At 46.0% G+C, this 20975-nt stretch overlaps 1 protein-coding gene across 2 annotated transcripts in view; it reads right to left on the bottom strand.

Moving 5' to 3' along the window:
- GLI2 (GLI family zinc finger 2) overlaps positions 1 to 20975 on the bottom strand; it is a gene marked incomplete at both ends in the record, with an annotated part of 143504 nt that overhangs the window by 55616 nt on the left and 66913 nt on the right. For both annotated transcript variants that reach the window (XM_082001859.1, XM_082001858.1), the window contains one exon: positions 10552 to 10657. In XM_082001859.1, the coding sequence (XP_081857985.1) occupies positions 10552 to 10657 (106 nt within the window). The remainder of the gene's footprint in view (positions 1 to 10551; positions 10658 to 20975) is intronic.

Consider the following 20975-nt stretch of genomic DNA (forward strand, 5'->3'; position numbering starts at 1 on the left):
AGAATGATCTTCCTTTCATTTACTGATTTGATGACTGAATGTGTTAATTCCTTCACGATCCTATCTTTCTACACCCTGCTTTTTGTAATCTACAACGCAGATTTCTCTTGTAAAATATCATACTGCACTTGAGTTGGGATGAAAGACAGCATATGAAACCAAGTGTTTTATCTCAGTGAAGACAAATAGTCTCAAACAAGAATATGCACGTAAGAACATCACCCTAATGCAGCTGTAAGCTTGAAACTTTCTTATTTTTAATATATTAACCACACTCTGGTAGTCTTTCCTCTACCAGTGGTAATTTGGGATGTGTGGTTACTCTGTGGGATCTTAAGAGGCTTTCAGATGAAACATTCAATCAGCAGGTAACATGTCCTGCAGCTGATTTCCAAATTGAAAGCCATGTAAGTAGCTCCAGAACCAAGCTAGGAAAGCCTCACATGAAGGGGCAAGAGGAGGAATAAGACAAATTCTTCTCCAGGATGCTTTACAGGATCGAAAGGAAAATATTTCAAAGGCCCTTACAGGGTTTAGGAACACACATTTATTTCTCAGAGAGACTTAAATCCAAAAAGCTCAATGTGACTACATTTCATACAGCCCTAGCATATTTTTTCAGGCATGCCTGGCTGCACCCAGGTGCCGTTGCAAGTGACTTGCGTACATGTGTACGGGGTAGGGAGACGTGTAAGAGAGAGAGAAAATGAGTTGCAGCAGAAGGAAAACTGCTGTGAGGAGGCTCCCACCTGCACGAAAGGAACACTGACTCTCTGCTGCACTCACAGAAAGGAGCAGGCAGTGGTGGTGGAGCCTAACTCTCACATTTAATCTAACAGCAGGCACTCAGCAGTGGAGAGACTATGGTACGGGTCCTTCTGCTGCTCAGGGGGTGAAAAAAGATAGCTCCTACCTCCCAGGCTCCTGCCATGCTGTAAGGTGTTCCCCTCACAAGTCTCAGCTTAAAAAAAAAAATCATCAAAAGGCTCACAATCTACTGGTTTCACTATCAGCTACCACAATCAATTACATCAAAACCCAACCCCATACATGCCAATACAATGAGTGCAGGGAATGCAGTAAACTTGCTCTTGAAGTGGAGCCTGGCCAACTGATATCAACTAAACCTTGAATATGTTTTTTCTGTAGCCATCCTCCCAAGAGATTTGCCATGTGCATGCTCCTACAACAGAGAGGAAACAGGGCAGAAAACATTCCCATCAGTCCTACAGGAGCTGTATGACCGGCATGCACAAGCCACCTCATTAACATGATTGCGTTTCTTAACACCATACCAGCCATTTTCTTAATTTTTAGGCACTTAACTCCTTCACTAGGGCTGGCTTTGGGGTCCTGAGTTTCAATGAATGTTGGGGGAGTTAGACACTAACTGGGATCCAGAATGTTTGAAAAACCCGTTGTGCTTTTGCATCACCAGTGCTTGACAAGCCAGCCATAAGGGTCAACGTTATTTTGAAACCCACAACACCCACTTTCAAAATAATGTTTTTGGCCAGACTCAATGCAGTGGGATTTACGATCTGAAATCATACAGGCACTTTTTAAAATTTGACCCTTGAGTAATGCTCTGAACTTTAGCTCTGTTAGTTGTCCATTTAATATCAATGGTGAGAAATAAAAGAACAGGCATAAAAAGCCTCCAAGGCAGAAATTGTGTAAAATCACAAATTCTCAAAATTATCTGGCACACAGAAGAAAAATGTACATACGTGGTTTAGTGTCAAAGCCAGGGATCTAGAAAGGCCACTTGAATGTGTCCGTTCCCACAGGAGGGCTCTGCAGATCTGAGATTTGCCAGAGTAACAGCATCCAGTTCTGCCCTTTGGTTTCTGTAGATGTGTGTGCACGGTGTTAGCTGTAGGCAGGGTATCCAGATCCACAGTTCTGCCAAATAGGGTCTTTTTTTATTAAGACTATTTTTTTTTTCCTTTCCCCCCAGCCATCTGGGTGGTCCGAGAATCAGTCCCGAAATACCTAGGATCCCTCGAACCACATGTTCTAATCCCAGCAGAGTTGACTCAGTCCTTCATCCTTCCAGGGTAAATTGACTTCTCTGCTCTTTATTGCGTGGGGGGAAATTTTGGATGAGATTTTAAAATTTCCGCTCTGTATGGACATTAAAAATCCTACATTTTTCTTCCAGTATCACAAGCCAGCATTCCTGCCATTAGTTTTTATCTCTCAGCACCTTGTGTTATTTGCTTCCCATGGCCACTGGTAGCTGGGAACCCAGATTAACCAGCACCTGAAAAGTGATGTGCCTCAGGCTTCATTTCACAAGCCAATGGGATGGATGGGTTTTGTCCATTTATCTCCACACACACTGGAATGATTTCAGAGAAACACAGTGAAAATGAGGAGGCTGAGCAGATTGATATTCGAGTATATGCTGCAGGCTGCAGCCTGGCCAGTTCATTAGTGCGGGAAGGAAGGAGATGACAACATGCAGCAAGTATCTGGAGGGATGTGTTACACAAGGAGGTGTGCTACGAGCAGAAGGGTGAAATTCAGGGAGAGAAAAAAAAGGAGGGTGGGCTAGGAAGGTGAACTGCATGGAGAATTTTTTATACTGAGAACAGATTTGCTACAGGATAGAGTAAAACTTCAATCAGGAGGTGCGGGACCAGAAAGGGCAACCCGCACACCCCTGTGCTGTACAGGAGAAAGTGCCACACGGGAGCAAACCACTGCAACAGGTCACATCACCTCTTGTCCTCATGAGTGTAAGAAGCTGATGAGAGGTGAAACACCATCTAGGCAGGGTTTATTTAGGATTAAGAAAAATGAGAGTCCAGGAGGGTCAGTGCTCCACATTTAGTTGGGAGAAGACCTGGGAAACAAATTTATAATACTAGAGTCTAAAAGGGCAGGAGATTGGCCCTGAATATTTATCCATTTTCACAGGATGCTGAAAGCAATGGAGAATGGGCATTGAGATAGTTTCTGAAAGACCTGCACTCTCTGTTTGGAAACTCTTTAGAAAGCAGCGGGAGAATAGAGTTCAAATAATTTTTTCCTAAAGCACAAGCTTAACAGCGGATAAGGTGGAAGCATGAAGTCACTTTTAATCTACTATAAAGTGAGGTAAGCAAAGGGATTATCACTTAAGACTTGCTGACATGAAGCTCTGAGAATGACATTTAAAAGCAATGGTGGATTACAGAGTGACATCATATTAAACGAACACATGGCAGAGGTTTACATAAAAGACCTCAAAGATCAGGCTCTTGTTCTCAATACTAAAACCTCCTAGCAGTTTTTACACTTCTGGCGGTGATTAAGCTAAATTAGAGCTGTAGTTTTTCATTTAGTAAATTGTGGTGTCACAGCACCAGCAACCTGGTGGCCCAGATCTTCACTAAGTGCTAGTGGGCACGACTCCATCTGAGCTCACCGAGGCCCCTCATGCCAGTGTCATGCCGCCGGCATTCAGCAATGGAAGATCCAACTCAAATGTTTCTAAGTCCCATCAATGTCTTACTGCATAGTTTAGTGACTCTGAAGCCATGCACCTTCAGGTCCCTCTGGACTTCAGGTCTGAGTTTTTCAAAGTATTCTGAAGGCTATTTAACTAAATACACATGATGAAACTATCCTCATTTTAAGGAACAGTATAGATGTGCAAATCTCTCTCATGATGGAAAATGCTTGAAAATTGCTAAGATTCAAAAGAGAAAGCTGTGGGGTTTTGTGCTTGGTTGATTGGTTGTTTTGTTTAGGTTTTTTCTGTAGAATAGTTTATCAGATTAGAAAAACCTACAGAAACATTCTAGCCCTGATGAATGTTTTGGATTATGTCTGCCCCATTTTTAGAAGACCTGATCAGCCTGTCCTCCCACTGAGGTTAGAAGATGTTAAGCGTGTACCTTCTCAGTTTCTGCACAGGTAGGTTAGTGCTGTGTACTTCTTTCCTGATCCCTGAAAACATGCCACAAGCCCCTGCTGGGGAGCCAAACAAGTCACAGACCACCTGACTTTTCTTAGCTCTCAAAACATCAGAAGATGAGTATTACTGTAGCAGCATTTTAGACATGGGAAAACTAAAGCACAGATGCAATTAAAGTAATTTTTCCAGCTCCCAAAGCAGGACAGCAACAGCCCAGTATTTGATCTGTGGTCTCTTGGAGAGGGATCAAGTGACCATCAAGTATTAATGCTGGTAGTTTTACAGTGAGATTGGTATCGATAGTCCCCCAAATCACCTCCTGTAGGTTACCAAAGAGCCACCTAAAAGCAACACACTCCTGCTAATTACAGACCAGGGAGAGGTTTGAACCACCCTTCTGGAGGGGACCAGCCTCTGCAAACCATCACTTACTCACACATTCTTATTTTCTTAAATAAATAAAAGAAGCATGTGGGAAAGAAGGGGACAGAATAAATGGGATGTGGGAGCCCCCAAACCTGTTTCCCAAATGAGCAATGTATCTGTTTGGTGAAAGTCATAAAACTTTGCAAAACACATAAGAAGGTCTCTCTGAGCAGCTGTTTGCTTTGACTCCGGAGGGAGCTCGCTCTATCTCCAAAGCAGCACAGTAACATCAATCACGATCTGCCAAAGATTTTCTACTCTGGTAGCAAAGTAAATATGAAAACACACAGGTTTTACTGGCGTGTACATTCTGTGGCTCAACCGAGCAGCATCCTTGCTGCAGGATCAACCATTACCTGGGGTCCTATCCTAAACTGCGTGATGGGATCAAAGCTGCAGCCTCATGGGAGCCATGTCCCACAGAGGTCAACCAAAGGCACTTTACGTACACCAATAACGCACAGAGGTGGCTCTGCGAGCTCATGGTGCAACCGGCTCCCCTCCGCCGTCGGCTGCGGTCATGAATCCCCCCAGGCGGAGGGGACAGCTGAGAGCCCCAGCAGAAAACGGGGACCACTAGCAGGGAAGCCCTGGCAGGGCTCGGCTGGAGTGTGGGTGCTCGGAAAATTTCCCTGTAAAGCTCCAACACTCCTCCACCGAGCATGTTGGAGGTGAGATTTTTCAAATAATTTCTATCTGGCAATATTAAGGGGCTTTTTGTGTTTTGTTTTGTTTTTTTAAATACGAACAGCAAAAGGCACACCTGTGACAATAGCAAATTCCAACTCTAGAGCAAGAGACACTGGTGTTTCTCAAAGCACAGTTAGAAGATGATGATTATTTTTTGTAGGGCTAAAGAACATATTTTCCCTTAACCCCACTTGGCCTCCCTTGGCTGAATCTCACAAAAACAACAAAGGAAAGAGAAAACCAGCCTGAAATAGATATCCAACACGGAAAATCTTGAGTTTGACATTAAATTTGTAAACGCTTGAGACATAGTCTTTTTATGATGAAAAGTTTAACAGTCACCTTGCCTACCTGTGAATTACCCTGCCTAAAGAGCTCGGGAGCTTTGGAGCCGATCCTGAAAAGGTGTTCTGTAATTTTTAACAGAGTAAAAAGAAAACAAACTTCAACAAGGAGGGGTAATAGGATCAGATAAAGAAAAAAAGTGTAGGCTGAATATCAGGGAAAATCTGTAATATATTAAGATCTCAGGGAAGTAGAGGAAGATCCATGATTAAACCAGATAAAATCCCTACCAGAGGGAAATTAAGGGCAACTCCACATTATCAAGGAGATGGAGTCTTCTCTATCTTTAAGTCCTCGGGACAATTCAGTCCTCATGAAAGCCATGGAATTTGTCTTTGTGTGACTATCAGCTCAGGGGTTTTTTTTACTATTTTTATATGTGGACCGAAGAGCAACAACAATATTTTGTTAATAAATAATGTCAGAACTGCATCCTGAAACACCACCAGGATGTCGGTAGAACAAGAAGGCTGCTTTTGTTTGTTACACTGCGTAATGCCTGATGGGTTTTAACCACAGTTTAAGAGCTACTGTTAAAAAGCTTCTTGCTGAGTCAAGCCTAGGCATGCTGTTTACAAGGGTTAGCCCTGAAGGCTCTTGCATTGGCAGGGACTTTTAAGCTGAGCTAAGGATTTTTTAGTTATTTTTGTTGTGCTTTAAAAAAAAACAGTTGAGAGTAGCTAAGCACACCTAAAAGTGGGGAGTGGAAGGGAGCTATCAGTAATCACCTGCCGTCTCTGCCAGCAGCTTTCCTCTGTAGTCAAGGGCTTGATCTTGCAAAGCTGATGCTAGGAGTCCCCTTGGTTTAAAGCGGATGGAGTTACTGCAGAGACCAGGCCCCAGCGGAGTGGGCTTTTGTGAAGAAGCTCACTAAAATACAAAATATCCCCTTTGTTAGAAAAGAACTTGTTCTAACTTATGAAGTGAATTTGTTTGATTCAGCTTTGAACCTGCTGAAGCACCTTGTCTGATGACTTCCACTCCAGTAATGCCAATCTACGTTCTGCCTACAACCAAGACTGCAGAGGGAAATTCTGACAAATCAATAAAAGCAGCATGCAGAAAATGCATGTAACACCCACCACGGCTCTTCCACAGAGCCTGGGCCATCCCATGCTGTGGAAAATGCGAGGATCCCAGAGAAAAACAGTATATGGCTCTGTAATTTATCGCATTATCGCAATGGAGTACAAAATGAGTCAGAGTATCCAAATTTATTTTTCTATTATTTCTTAGCTTTTGAGTGCTGTAGTTTTCAACCTTACTATTAAATGAATGTTGCTTTGTGGAAGTGGTGCCTCATACAATTTATATGTACCAATATAATTTCATTTATTCATTCTGCTCTACTTCTACACTCCTGGAAGAGATTTCACCCCATATTCAGTTTTACTCCATTCTGCATTACATCCTCTTGCAGTGTCCACTGGGCTCCAGTGCTGCCTCTCCTCCCATCCTCCACATGACCACAAGCTCACAAGCATCAGAACCCAGGGCAATGCCTTGAATTCACAGTATTCCTGTTGGGTTGCACTGCAGAGAGCTGAAGGATCATCTTAATGAGATACTTTATTTTTCTAGAGAAGCCGAGCAAGCACCATGATTCTGCCAAATTGTTTTTAATGCCAAAAAAAAGATGACCAAAAATGAAAGATGCCCAAAAAACGTATCACCAAATAAATAAAAAGAGCAGAGGTTGTACAGAAAAGAGAGTTGTCCTAATGACTGCAGAAACACTGAAACATGCTGAAAAAACCCTCTAGAAGTATACTTCAAGGAAATACCAACATGATCTGCTTCTGCACATATATAATAAATGCTCAGTGATATGGAAGGAGGCTCATGTCCTGAAAACTATTTGTCATGCTGCTTAACAAGGAAATCATTGAGACATAAAGACTGATAACAGTCAGAAACGCAGTCAGAACCCGACAACAGCCAGAAACAACAACAGAGCAGAAACGCAGCAAAACTTTCAGGCCCTCGTTTTGGCACATGGGTTCTTTCATTACTTGAGTTTTCCGTATTTCCATCCATATTCTCAAGAAAAGTGTCCCACAGGTGGTCCTGCTCAAGAAAGCCTTGCAGATGAGTTCCCTCCAGTTAGGATAAAATAATGTATGTTCTCATTAGGCCAAATGCAAACAGCGATGAAGGGGAATGCACTGTCATGTCACATCGAGCAATCAGGAAACAAACATTTGATATAATGCAACAGGCAGATAATAAGACCCCATAGTTAGCAACAAATGAGACCACACTTAATTTGCTGCGCAATGTTCATGTAATTAGATAAATTTGGTACCAGCAAGACAGCAGACAGCTAGAATATGGGCTTGATGAATTGGAGGCTCTCTGTCAGGCTCTGATCACATTAATCATAAAGCCAAAACTCAGTGACACAATTTTTCTTCCAAACATTTGCCATAATTTTCTAGAGTGAAGATATGTACGACTTTTTTTTTTTAGTTGTTTACTTTAAACAGAAGGATGGATTTCTGCACCATCAGGATGGAGTACAAATTTCTAGAGGCTCAGCTGTGCCCACAAAGTCCACCCAGCATACTGAACAAGAGCCACGCAACTGCTATGTATGTTCTAGCCCAGCTCCACCGCGATGTTTTCATGTCAGACATCCTCCAGCAAGGAGGGTGAGCACTATGTTATCACCTCCAGAGAAGAGACTGGAGGAGAGAAGAGACTGGAGGAGAGAGGTAGAACAAAAGCTAGAAGAGGAAAGGGCAGGAGATGAGGTTAAGAAGCTTGCAGATAAAATTGAAAGAGAAAAAATATTTGACAGCCTAACTCCACAGCTGGTGAGAATTTTCCCAGTGGGGTTGTGTCATAGTCCAGGGCACTTGGAAAACAGCCACAGAAGTGTCATTCCCTTGACTCTAAAAAACACCCACAGCCAAGAAGCAGATTGTTTCTCAGCTTTGCTGCTTCACCAGCCACAGACGCACCCAGGTAAACGTGGTGCCACAGTGCAATGCCCGGGTACTTTCAAAGATGACTGTGTTTCCTCTTCTACGACCAACAACCAAGTTTTCTCTCTAGTACCTCATAAATTGGTTTTCTGAGAAGTGCTGCTGGGAAGATTAAGGATCCCAAAGAAGAAGAAGAGCAATAGATATTTGCCAACAACTCTACCCTAATACTGAGCAGGACACACTTGGTCCCCTGACAGACAAATGTGGTCACTGCTAAAACAACGGATTATTAATATTAACTCAGATGAACTTAAACTTGATTTGCCAACACTGTATACTTGGCCAGGGTTGATCAGCTGGGCAACCCCAATATGATAAAAAACTGGCTTCCATCACTGGGGGATATGATTCACAGGTACATAGCACGAGCTGGTGAGCTCTCGGTTACGTTTTGGGGAAGACCCTGCTTCGTGACTGTACCAAAGAAACTGCTGTGGAGCCTCAGGAAAGATGCAGTGTACTCAATCCTTCTCATGAGGAATGGAGGGGAACACCAAGTGGGGCACACGAATAACCTGTGCCAAACATCTGAGCATCTGCCATCCTCTCTTCTAACCACTGTTTTGAATATTCTTCTAACCACTGTTTTGAATATTGACCCTTTCAGAAATCAGAATGTGTTTTATCAGTCAGAACTCTGGCTTATTAACTATCTCCCAGTATGTTTTTTTATGAATCTGTCTTTCTTTTTTCTACAATTTTTGCATGTACTTGCACGCAAGAGCAGAACTATTTTATTCAGCTCCTCTTTGCCCCCGCCAATTCCCATGTTAGCAACCTGCTCTGACTTTTCCCCTTTGCACACAGCATGGAAGGAGCTGCTCTATCCCTTTAAACATCCAGTCAAACAGACTGCCAGCCAAAAAGACAACGACTTGTCTTCTGGTAGGATCCAGGGGAATGCCCTATCATTTTTTTCCTGCAGCATTTTGGAAGTGGAATAAAGCCCTGGTAGCTGTGGGACTCCACAGATCTCCTGGCTGCTGCCATCTGTGTTATTTGCCTCCCAGGGACTGTTCCCCCACTCACACCTATCTAGAAAAAGCACAGCTCCACAAACAGCCCCTGCAAAGCTGGGTGAGCACTAACCTCAGCCGGACAAGGCCACAACAGGGCTCCAGGGGATCAAATGAGAGTTTTTTAAGGGATGAGCCCCATTGTTCCTCCCTTGCTCTTCTTGCAAGACGTTACCAGCCCTTACAAGTTCCCCTACACCAAGTGCCCTGTGACCTGTCCCTCGGCTGATCGCTAAACGCTGTGTTACAGCCACGGGTTGAGGGATTTTGCGCTGGCTGTGGGACCACCAACCCCATCAGGCTGCTCCTCACCTCCCATGGGGTACATTTCAGGGACAAGGAAAAACCCTCCCAGCCACATGGTCACTACAGCCTCTGTTCACATCCCCGTTGGCTCCTTTTCCCCTGCCCTGATCAAAGCTTACAGGAGGTGAACCCAGATCTCGCTATAAACACGTCCTCCAAGGCGTCAAGTCCTGTCATGTCCTGGACAAGGACATCAACCTTGATTCCCCCTCTCAGGGTACAGCTCCCGACCAGTGCCTGTGCTCACTGGCCATCAGCTGCCCTGGGGAGGGGGAGCTCTCACGAGGGGGTCACCACCAAAACCCAGGATCCTACCCCACCAGAGCACACACAGACACCCAGACGAGGACCTGCCTCTTTATTGCATTTTAGAAAACACCATCCAGCCTGTCCAGGCTGTGGTCCAGTGAAATCAAAGTGAATTATGGTATTCCAAGCAGCCTTTCCCCGCCATCCCCTCAACCAGCGGGCAGGAAGGAATGATATGCAAGGTCTCCAGATAGAGGGAGCAGCACTGGGTCTTCACCAAGATGGTGCCAGAAACAACCCAGGCACGATGTGACATGAGAAACACCACAGATGCAAAACTGCAAGTCAAGCCTTTCCCCAGGACCTCAGCTGGATAACGACACAGAAGCCCTACACTCCCATCCTGCTGCTATATGCACTTCTATAGGTTTAATGGAGCTGTAGAGCCCTCCTGCCAGGCAGGTCAGTATTGCCACTGGACAGGGACAGTGGGGCAGAGGGCGGCCAGCAGGGGCAGCCTGCCGGGAGAGCAGCGAGTCCCTGAGACCTTAACAGCAGGATTCGGTGTACCGCGGGTGGCCAACATTTCAGCAAGGCACGGGAGCGGAGGTGCAAGACTTACCCGTGGATAGCGTGGATAGAGTGAGGTTCGTAATGGTATCGTCCTTCCTGGTGGCGCATGTCAATTGGCAAAGGAGCATGGAAGGCTGGAAAAATGTGCTGCGGCACTGTTGAGGGGAACAGAAGAAGAAAAAAAAAAAAAAGGAACTTCAAAAACTTTTCCTTTCCTTTTAAAACAATTTCAAAGGCACTAAATCTCCATGAATTTCAGAGCAAGAGCAGTGCAAGACAAGGGGTCTTCATGATATCAGCGCTATCATACACCAGAGAAGTGGAATGAATAAATAATCAAAGTCATACAGAGAAATCCTACATCTTCGACATAAAAGATCTCCAACAGGGTTTTTGACAAAGACAAGCAGCTAAGCGCTCTTTGAACTTGAGGAGATTATAGGAAGCACCAAGGAAAACTAGACTTGCAACGCAAATCAGACTCAACAGAGCCTGGCGGGATCCAGACCTGCATCGTCCCTCATGCCTGGAGTGGCAGCAAACACCTTTCCTGAAGGTCTGTATACACAGGTTGGAAATATTTACCTAAAAATGTAACAGCGAGAGCAGCGCTCATGCACACTGTGTAGGCAGTCAGAAAGAGGCTCAAAAGTGCCTACTGCCAGGTTCTGAGAGAGGAGCCCAAATTGCTCTCACTTGTAATCACTTGAGGCCCTATTTTTTATTCATTTGAGAAGCTTGTTTCATCTTTGATGGAAAGATAAAGTGGTCTCAAAAGGCAGAGAACACCTACATTGACTTATTAAATCTACAGGTTTTAATATTTATTATTGACCCCAAAAGTTAACAGCGAGAATATTTGAGTGAGTCGTGCTGATGGAAAATTCATCAGGTTATTTCTCCACACTACCCCCGACAATGCTGCCTGGCCACCTGGGCCTTTCCTGCTAAAATTACAGAAGCTAAAGAAATACAATTAGCAGAGCCTCGATAACAATACTGTACAATCACCCTCTGATAGGGCTCATCACATATGTAATGACGGCAATTTCTAGACTTGTACCAGCAACCGGCTTAAAGATAAAAGGCTGGTCTTGCTCTGCCTTTATAAACAGTCAGAAGTTCTTCGTTAAAGATTACTTAACATTGTCGCAGGTCTTCCTATTCGCTCGCTGGCTTCTTGGCCTTTCTGTCTAACTGGAGACTAAAAGTAAAACAAAACCAACCTCCTAAGTGAGCATTTCAAAACCCAGTCTGCACTGGTATTTCACTGTGACTTGCCTCTGCGACAGGTAGCATCTCTCTGTAGAGTGGGGAAGCACCATCCAAAGCCAAAGTGTCAAGGTTTGGGCCAAGTCTCTCGCTGATGCTCAGCAAACTCCAGTAAACGCCAAACTCTTTTCTATGAAAGACTTAAAATTCAGCCTTTCGCATCTGTGACTCCAGCTGCAACGGAACTACGCCGACTCCGTCTGGCGAGGCTGTGATCCTTTCAGGTCCATCGCACAAAGCCTGCGTGAAATCCCCGTATACGTCTTTCCTGGCATATCAGTGAGAGGATCTGAGGCTCCTACTCCCATTGCAACGTACAATCCCTGAGCACAGCGCGGCACAGGCGCGTCAGCCGGGCTGCTGGGAGAGGTGAGAGACTACACAAAAACAACCCTCCTGCCAACTCTGCTGAAAGGCGTTAAGCTAAGGTAGTCAGGGTGGAAAGTATTTAAGGCTCCGCAGCAGACTCACTCTCCGTGCTCCAGCGAGGGCTGGCACCGCACACTACCTGATACACTGGGAGCATTTTTGCAGCTCGCCTAATGTCAGGACACAGTAGGGTAACTGTTAACTGCCTTCCCCCCCTTCTGCTCCCCTCCCCTCCTCCCCCAAAAGCAGCTCAGGGAGAGAATAAACTTGCATCCTTTAGGATTTGCTTTGGCAGAAGGAAGACTCACCCTTAACCGTCCTGGGTAGGGATGATCTGTTACATAAGGACACTTGTAAAGAGTCTTCATTTTAAGAGGCAGCCAGTGTTTTTCCAGGTCAGAAATGCAGCAGAGTTCAGCCGTCGCACCTCGTCCCCTGCTCACGCAGCACCGTACAGCCTCCGGTCTCCCCAAGCCATCCTCAGCCCAAAGCGCTGCCAGGACTCGCAGACACCTAGAACTGCTGCCCTTCTCCCTGGGGACACTGCTATGGCCACAGCCCACGGCTGCTGTGGGGACCAGAGAGAGTGGGGCAGCAAGGTTTTACATCGTCATGCACCGAGCATGGTCACAAAACCAACTATCCCTGCACACAGATCTGATGCCAGAAAACAAGCATCTCCTCCAGCCGGAGCCCCCATGCTGGGCTTTGCCCAGCGCTCCCCCCTTATTTACACCACACAAATAAACCCAGCTCTTCTGCGGTCCTGGGGACGACCTACACGGCCCAGCTGGCATCCCTATAGGTGAGATTTCACAACCTCCCAAAACAGGGTGGCCAGTCTGCCCATAAGGGGCAGGGCTGGGTTAACCCCAAAACTCCAGGAAAGTGTGAGCTGACGTGGGCTGGAACCGTGCTGGGCACTGTGGCAATGTTTTAACAACATAGAGAGTCATATCCTAATCCTTGGGCCCATTCCCTGGACCAGTTTGATTCACTAAGAATGATAAAACTATTAACAGGTCAAACACTGAATCTCTTAAAACCCAGGCCACTTATGTCTTATTTTGTAACTGTGCATTTCTACATGATTGATTGCCGAGGTAATATCAGAAATCTTTGTGCAAAAAAAGTCTTTCCCTGTCACTCAGGAGACCGGGGGAAAAGAAAACACAGGGTGTTTTCTGTCTGGCCTCCTTTCCTAGCTATCTGTTAGCATAAAAGTGACATCTGAAGAAAATTTCTCCCTCTGCACACCTCTGATTATTAATGGGAGAAAAATTTCCATGAACTTCCCCCCTCCCACTGGCACTGTTGTTTTGCTTTTAACATTTCAACCTCTTTGGACTGCGGGAGGGTTGGCGATGGCCCTGCCTTGGGCGCCTGTTTCACTCTGCCGCTCTCATTTCCAACTCCACCACGTACTCGGCGTTTTGCTGTCGCTGAGGGCGAGGGGAAAGATTGGTTTCGGTGACGTCCCTTTGCAACGTCCCACTTCAGGTCTTCCCCTCTACTCCCCTGCCTGGGAGCACCAGCCAAGCCTATGGGCTCTGGTGGCTGGTGCTGTTCCTTTTTATTCTTTTCCAGGTGCTTGGTCAGAAATAATGAATGGTTTTATAGGCAATCAACTACCGATTCATAAACGTCAGCCTGGCTCTGCTTCTTGTTCCCACCCCTCCCGAAGAGGACGGCAAGCTGGCAGCAGGACAGCAACACACGCTGTTAACAAAGATGGATGTTTTACACATACGAGTTAAAAAGACAATTATATTCAATTACTTCAAGTAAGTCATGGTGATGTATTCCTGAATAGCCACAGGAAGGGCAATATGATGATTAGGGCAATGAATTTGCCAACTTTAATCTAATCAAGGCAATCTTTTGTTTAGCATTATCTGCTTTGCGGTGGCAGAGGATTTACCAAACCCAAGCAATCTTTGCAGATTTAACCCCAAACCTGCCCAATTAGCACTAATGATGATTGTTTTACACAAAGGGAGGAAGCTTTCAGCAGGAGGCCTGGGGAAAGCTTTCCCCCAGGAAAAAGTTGGGCCATGCCAAGCCATGTGGTATGATATGCTGCAGCACGAAGGCACGACACGGCACCTCCAGAAGTCCCCTAGCACTGGAACAACCCGTAAACCTTTTCTTTGGTTCCCGCGGGAGAAAGAGAAAATCAAAGATCAAATCAAAGCAGCACCCAAGGGGCAGGGATGATGGGAAAACAGGGTGTTTGGTGCAGAAAGAGCACAGCTTTTCATCAAGCCCGTGGCACGCAGCTCCCGGGGTGCAGCACAGCGGCAGAGCAGCGAGGTGCAGTCGGGAGGCCCCACCTTCCACCCAGCCGCTGCTCGTGCAGGAATGCGTCTGCTCCGCCACGGCGCTTGATAAGGGGAAAGACGCTGCTACCTGTCCCCACTTGTCAGAGATGATTTTCTGGCCAAGGTTTATGAGCAAGACACGGACCTCCCACTGCTATATTCTCATCCTTGTCTATTCAAAGGCCAGCCAACCCTCTGGCTTCAAAGAGAAAAGATATGAAGCAGAAACGCAAGTTTAAAGGGGATGTCCCTTTGCCGAAAATCCCAGGAATCAGGGAGGGAGGCATCAGAAACAGGCGTTTTTTGAGGATGATGCAGGCTTTTGATTATCTCCGCAGATAAACCTGCGCTTCAAGAGAAACACACGCTGCATGTATGGGTTTGTACAGCGAGCAAAGGAGCTGTTTTGACATCACTCACAGTAGCACCTCTTTTTAAGCCCAAAAAGGAGAATTAGGAAGGGTCAAATAAGCTGCTTCTATTCCAAATACTTCAGCCTCTGCATGTGATAGCTTAAAAAAAAAGGTAGCAGAAGCAAAAAAATCATACCCCAAGCCACAAAATCAGGTTTCATTTGCAGTTCACTTTGACAAAAATAATTCAGAAAGCCCTTCAGAAAGCACTTAAAGGATACCTTCTGGTCCCACTTGCAACTCGGGTGCCACAGAAACCGGCTGGGGAGACACCCTGAGAAGCCCCTCCCCAATCCTACGTACCATCTGATATGCACAGAGCTCCCATTGCTTTATCTAAAACATGCGTGAGCTGTGCAGGCCACTGGGTGGGCTAAAAAAATGGGGTTTTCCTATAGATAGTCCTGGTCTTCTGTGGGAACAAGTGGTTCCAGCTGTGAGCAGGCTTCTTTGCCATCAGAAATAGAGCACAACAAAAAAAAAATAAAAGATTGCTGTCTGGATAATGCAGTACTTGTAGTGCTTTTTCCACCAAATTTGGAAAAAACATCCTTAAAAAATTAACATTTTCTAAGAGAGGAAAAACAAATGCTGACTTCTTGAGATCCCATTTGGCTTGATTTCCTATGGTTTTAATGATGCATGGGACACAGCTTTCGTAAGGGGATCACAAGCTACCTTGCAAAGACTAGCAAAGCTTCACCTCTCCTTAGCAAGAGAAGCAAACACATGCATTTGAAACACAGCCCTTTCTTGAGGGGAGCTGAAACAGGGTAACGTAAAACAACTTGCCCAAGTCTACACAGTCAAACAAGAACAGGTTCTGCAGCGAACCTCAACAACAGCGGGCAGAAACTGCAACTTTCTCTCAAAAAGGCTTCGGAGCCCTGGGGTATTGGATTGATTCAGATTAGCAGGAGAAAAACTTCTCCAGACAACAGTTCACGCACTCCTGTCACCACGGTGGCATGAGCAGCTTTGCACAAGCAGCTGACACAGAAAAAAAAATGGGAAAGGGATGTCCCAGAAGGTGCTGGTGAGTGTCCACGAGTGTCCCTGAGCGTTGTGCTGTCAGGGCCACATCCGTGTTACTGGGGGTGGTGGGATGCTGCTTGGTGTCACATGGCAGCTTGCAACAGCTTGTGCTTTTTGTTTGAAAAGGATAATAGGAAAATAGGAGCTGCCTGCACTAGACACTACAAGGAAACCTCTAAGATGTGAGAGGCACTTGCTAATTTTCCCCACCTCTGGAGCAAAGGCACTTCTCACTGCCCACATTTTCTCCTGGATGTCCAAATTTCACTCTCTTCTCAAAGGCAAGGTCAAAGATACAACAAACACAAAGAGTCCTTCACTCAATCATCAGCCAAAGCAGCCCAAAGCATCAAGTGAGAATTAAAACGGAGGCAGCATTCATTTTCTTGTTAGGCTTTTTAAAGTCCCAATTTTAGTCACCCACAGAGTACATTTTAAAGGGACGCATTTTGGCATCCAACGACTGTGGTGGCAAACATCAGATTTGTTTTGAAGCAGCAAAGAGGGGCTCGTGCTTTGCTCCCCACCCTTCCTGCAATGATTTTCCTCACGTTAGAGCTCCCCTGGGCTCGGTGGGCTCCCGAGCATCCCCCGACAACCAGGCGTGCCCGGCCTGCAAGCAGAGGAGACAAACGGGCCCCAGGCGACTGAGTGCATGTGTGGCTACTTGACTCCCTTTGGTAGTCCCTCCTGGGCGTTTCAGTGTTGTATTTGGATGGCCGCCCCTCCGGCAAAGTGCTGCGAGGCTGTAGGTGTCGGCAAGGGAGATGTTTTTGTGTTTGCGTGACGTCCCCAGAATAATGATCTCGCTGTTTAAGTGAGTTGAGCGAATGAACGAGCACAAGAAAAACATCTTCGCTGAAAGCGCAGCCAAAGTTAATGCACCATTAATAATGGCCCGGGTGAATTATTGGAAGAGATAATAGGCCTGGGGTCAGGGAAGGTCTGAGACAAAGAACGGGGAAAATTGGGTCACAGAAACATGACAGAGCAGATCACGCTGGTGCGCCTGTGGGATTCTCCTCAGATGAAGTCATGTACCACCACGCAGAATATTAAGGGCTTTGCAGGGAAAGCCATTCCCAGCACCACCGTTTGGATCGATACGGGGAGGAGGGGGAGCAGACACACGAGCCTACAGTAGCCCTCGCAGCTCCCCACAAGGCCCTGGTTGCTCAACTTTAATGTTGTTTAGATACTTTGTCAAATACACCACCTGCGCTCCTACCTCAAAAAGGGATAATTATGTGGTTGCTAATGATCTGCATATTTTCTAAGCAGAGAGCACCGTCTTAGGAAGGATCTGCCCTCCCCGAACGGCAGCGCCGTACGTTTCACAAAAAGCCATCTCAGGTGCTTTTCTGTCTCCAAAATCGCGGTGGACCGGCCGTGAAGCTGCAATCTCCACCTCCCGCCTCACCAGCTGCCTGACTTCATGACATTAAATTACCAACTAACCTTGCTTTGTCAGAATTTCCCCTCTCTATAAAATGGAGATAATAATACCTCCCTACCTCAGAGGTTTGGTTAATGTTTATACAGCACTTTAAAAATGATGTGGTAATTAAGTGCTCAGTATTATTATATCAACGTGTATAATGATTCCAGCAGACAGCACTATAAACAGGGCTGCACCGTGCATGCTTTTCTTTTGTTTGGCTTGTTAGCATTGGGTTTGGTTTTCATACAGCATACTTCAATTATTATTGGTTAATTATTACGTTGTTTTATTACCTGTTCAGTGGCTTTGACAAAAGTAAAAGAGGAACTACCCAGGTAAAATAATAGTAAATATTCATTCTGGCCCGCTATGAACATTACAGCAAGGATAAATGGGAGGCAGAATCCCACCAGCTCACCTATGGGAGACCCTTCTCCCGCCCTGTGTATTACAGGCCATTTTGAAACACATCCAGGCAATTGTTTCCACCCAGAGGGACACAGAACCTGTTTTCTCCTCTTCTAACATACTTAATGAAGAAAGATGGTGGTAGCCTGATTTACATTCTGCGTGTCAGGATGCTGGGAAGTCATCGTGCTTAGTTTAACCATGGGTTGGGTGCAGCCCAGCTTTCCATTCAGGTAAGTGCTAAAGAGCACACAACTAACTTCTGTTGGACAAATGGCTCAGGTAATACTTTGCAGGAACGTTGGAAGCAGAAGGGGCTCAGCTGGGATGCAGATATGTGAAGAGCAAACAAGAAATAATAAAAAATACATTGCCCTTCTTCAGCTATAAAGTCACAAAAAAAGCCTCAAAGAAAGCATTATAGTGCTGACACCTCAAAGCACCTCCGGGATGGAGTCAGCATGACTTTGGACTCAGAGAAACTGAGGCACGGTGAGGAGCAGAGGACAACATCAACAACACTTGCCTCTTCTCCAGCAGTACTGCTGGAGCACCCCACCACCATGCAAAGACCTGGGAGCTGTTCGTTTCCCTGCCAGCCAGCAGAGACACACACATGTGGCCACTCAGCTCCCTGCGGGGACACAGACTTTGGATGCCCATGTGGATGCAGTGCTTACTTTATGCAGAATAAAGCCCATTCCTGGGTTTTCCTGCATAATAAAAGCTGTTACAAAAGCCAAGAGTCACAGCAAACCTCTCCATCAGACACTGCAAATGCAAAGCCGCTCCTCTCCAGCATCCTGGAGGAAACCTCCTTGGGAGCCATCACAACAGCCATTGGTCCTCCTGGGGATGGTCCTGAGGAGTTTATCCTCCTGTAAAGTTTATTCTGCTGCTCCAGCTCAGGCAGGAGAACAAAGAAAAAGCCTGACGATGTTGATGGCTGCCATTACGCAGCCCCCACCTAGGGCGTGGACACTGCTGGCACACAGCAGGCAGAAACGTGGTCCTGGTGGCCACGCACCCAGGGAACATGTTTCAGCCCAGCCACCGTTTTCGCATTTGAGCATCTCCGCTGAGCTGCAGGCTGTGTCCAAAAGCGGGGCAGGCAGGTAGGCGTCTGCGGAGCGAGCTGACTCTTGCAGCTGGGACGGGGCAAGATTAGATCAGTGAGCTCCCCCGGCGGCCCCGTGGCCAACTCGAGGCAACACTGAAGGAATGTGCCCATAAATTTCCTCCCCACTCCAAGGAGGCAGCACACTTAAACGAACTCAGGCCCTAATGGAAATAGGATATTCTTGTTCATCTCGATGTCTATCCCGTCCTGAAGCTCCTGGCAGGTCTCCTCAGCTCACTCCTGTGCACTGCCTGACCTTCATTAAGGCATTAAACCTGTCAGTCTTTTCCTAGGCAAAGGAGTTGGAACAATTACAGTGAGGTTAAAAATGGCTTTTCCCTCTACATGGACAATTTAGATTAAAAATGTAAGAGTTCATTGACATTTTCTACAAGAACGTAGAATTGTCATTAAGAAATCAAACCCTGAAATACCTCAGCTGCTATCTACTGTCTCTGAAACGCTGCATGAGGGGCTTTCTGCCTCAGCCACCAAAGGGCTGGGGATGGCCATACCGGTGGGGACAGCCCAGCTGCTGCCAGCAGGGACACGAGGACAGCAGAAAACCTTGCAATGCCCTCCCACACATGAGCTGGCTTTGCAGCACACCTCAAGTGTGACCAAAAATGGGGCGCTTTACTTCTTGGTGAGAAAACAGGAATTTTCTGAAGCCTGCAAACAACTCACAGCGGAAGTTCTGGCTTTGCTCTTGTAAAACAGGTTATACCCAAAACTTCCAAAAACTTCAGAATGGTGTTGAGACGATGAACATATTCATGTCTGTAGACATTCAGGTGGGCATCTGTGAATAAAGATGATGTATTATTCATTATTCCACAAGAATTCCTAGGGTCTTTGGGTTACTGCTGTGTGGTAGCCTTAAGGGGACAAATAATTATTTTTTTATACCTCTGGGAAGGGTAAATAACATGAAAGCAGAGCTCTCCTGTAGCCAGGGGGAACCCCACAAGCACGAGGAAGTCCTGCAGTGGGGTGCCCAAACACTGAAGCTCTGATGGCTTTCCAAAAAACAATAATTAGAAAAGTCTCTTGATCAGCCTTGCTGTCACCAGCCGTCATCTTCAGCCCTAAATAGCCTGAGTTGGCAGAAGGTTTAAGGCAGAACAGTTTTCTGTCAGAAAACATTTTCCAGGAACCTGCAACTGCTGTTAAAAACAGCACAGAAGAGATCAAGATGGTTTATGATTTATTATATTTTAGACTACAAGAAGACCGTGGAATTGATGAACTTGAAACGCTTTGACTTTATTACAACAATATCTGCCAACATGGGAAGTTTCTGAAAGAGATTGCTAAGAATTTTTGCTTCCTGGGAAATTAAAAAAAACAAATTGCCTTTTTCTGCTAAGTAAGCATTGAATTTTTCTTTGGGACACAATGAAATTTGAAACATCAGCAGCGACATGGCACATGGCAACCCGTTCCACCCACACGTCGTTGCTGGAGAAGTCACTCAAGCTTTGGTCTCTGAGCTGCACTGCACCGGGTTGCTGGTGAGGCCCCTCTGCTTCAATGGCCAGAAGCACCCTCAGGGAACGCACTCATTGCTAGACTCTATACAGGCACAGTGAACCTGCTGAATCGTAAGCCACCAAGGCTGGGACGGAGATAGACAACAAGATGCAAATCCCATCTGGGATGTGCCAGTCTACTCTACCACACCTGATCAGGAGTTTCTATCTCCACACTGAGGATTTCCACAGCGAGACTTTCCCACTGGTGCCGGCTTTTTATCAGATGGACGAGGAGCTGTGACTACCGATCAGCAGAAAACAAACCCAAAAGGCCTAATGTAGCTTATTAATTCCACAGGTCTTGAGCTGCAAATGTTGAGAGTCTTGAAAATCACTTAATTGCCAGGCTGTCAGGCCAAGACGTATTTTGAGGACGCTGCCAATCTGACAGTTATTAACAAACAAAGAGGCCACAAGCCCCGACTGCACTGGGATCCTTGTTACTTCTACTCATGTGCCGCCTCCCAACAGGAAGTACTTAATAAGAATAATAATATCCCGAAAGGCCAACCTACGGCAGTGCAATTAAAAAGCTTTTCTGTCTCACTTTGAGGGGGAA

The sequence above is a fragment of the Phaethon aethereus genome (assembly GCF_964289735.1).
Source record: "Phaethon aethereus genome assembly, chromosome: 6".
NCBI lineage: Eukaryota > Metazoa > Chordata > Aves > Phaethontiformes > Phaethontidae > Phaethon > Phaethon aethereus.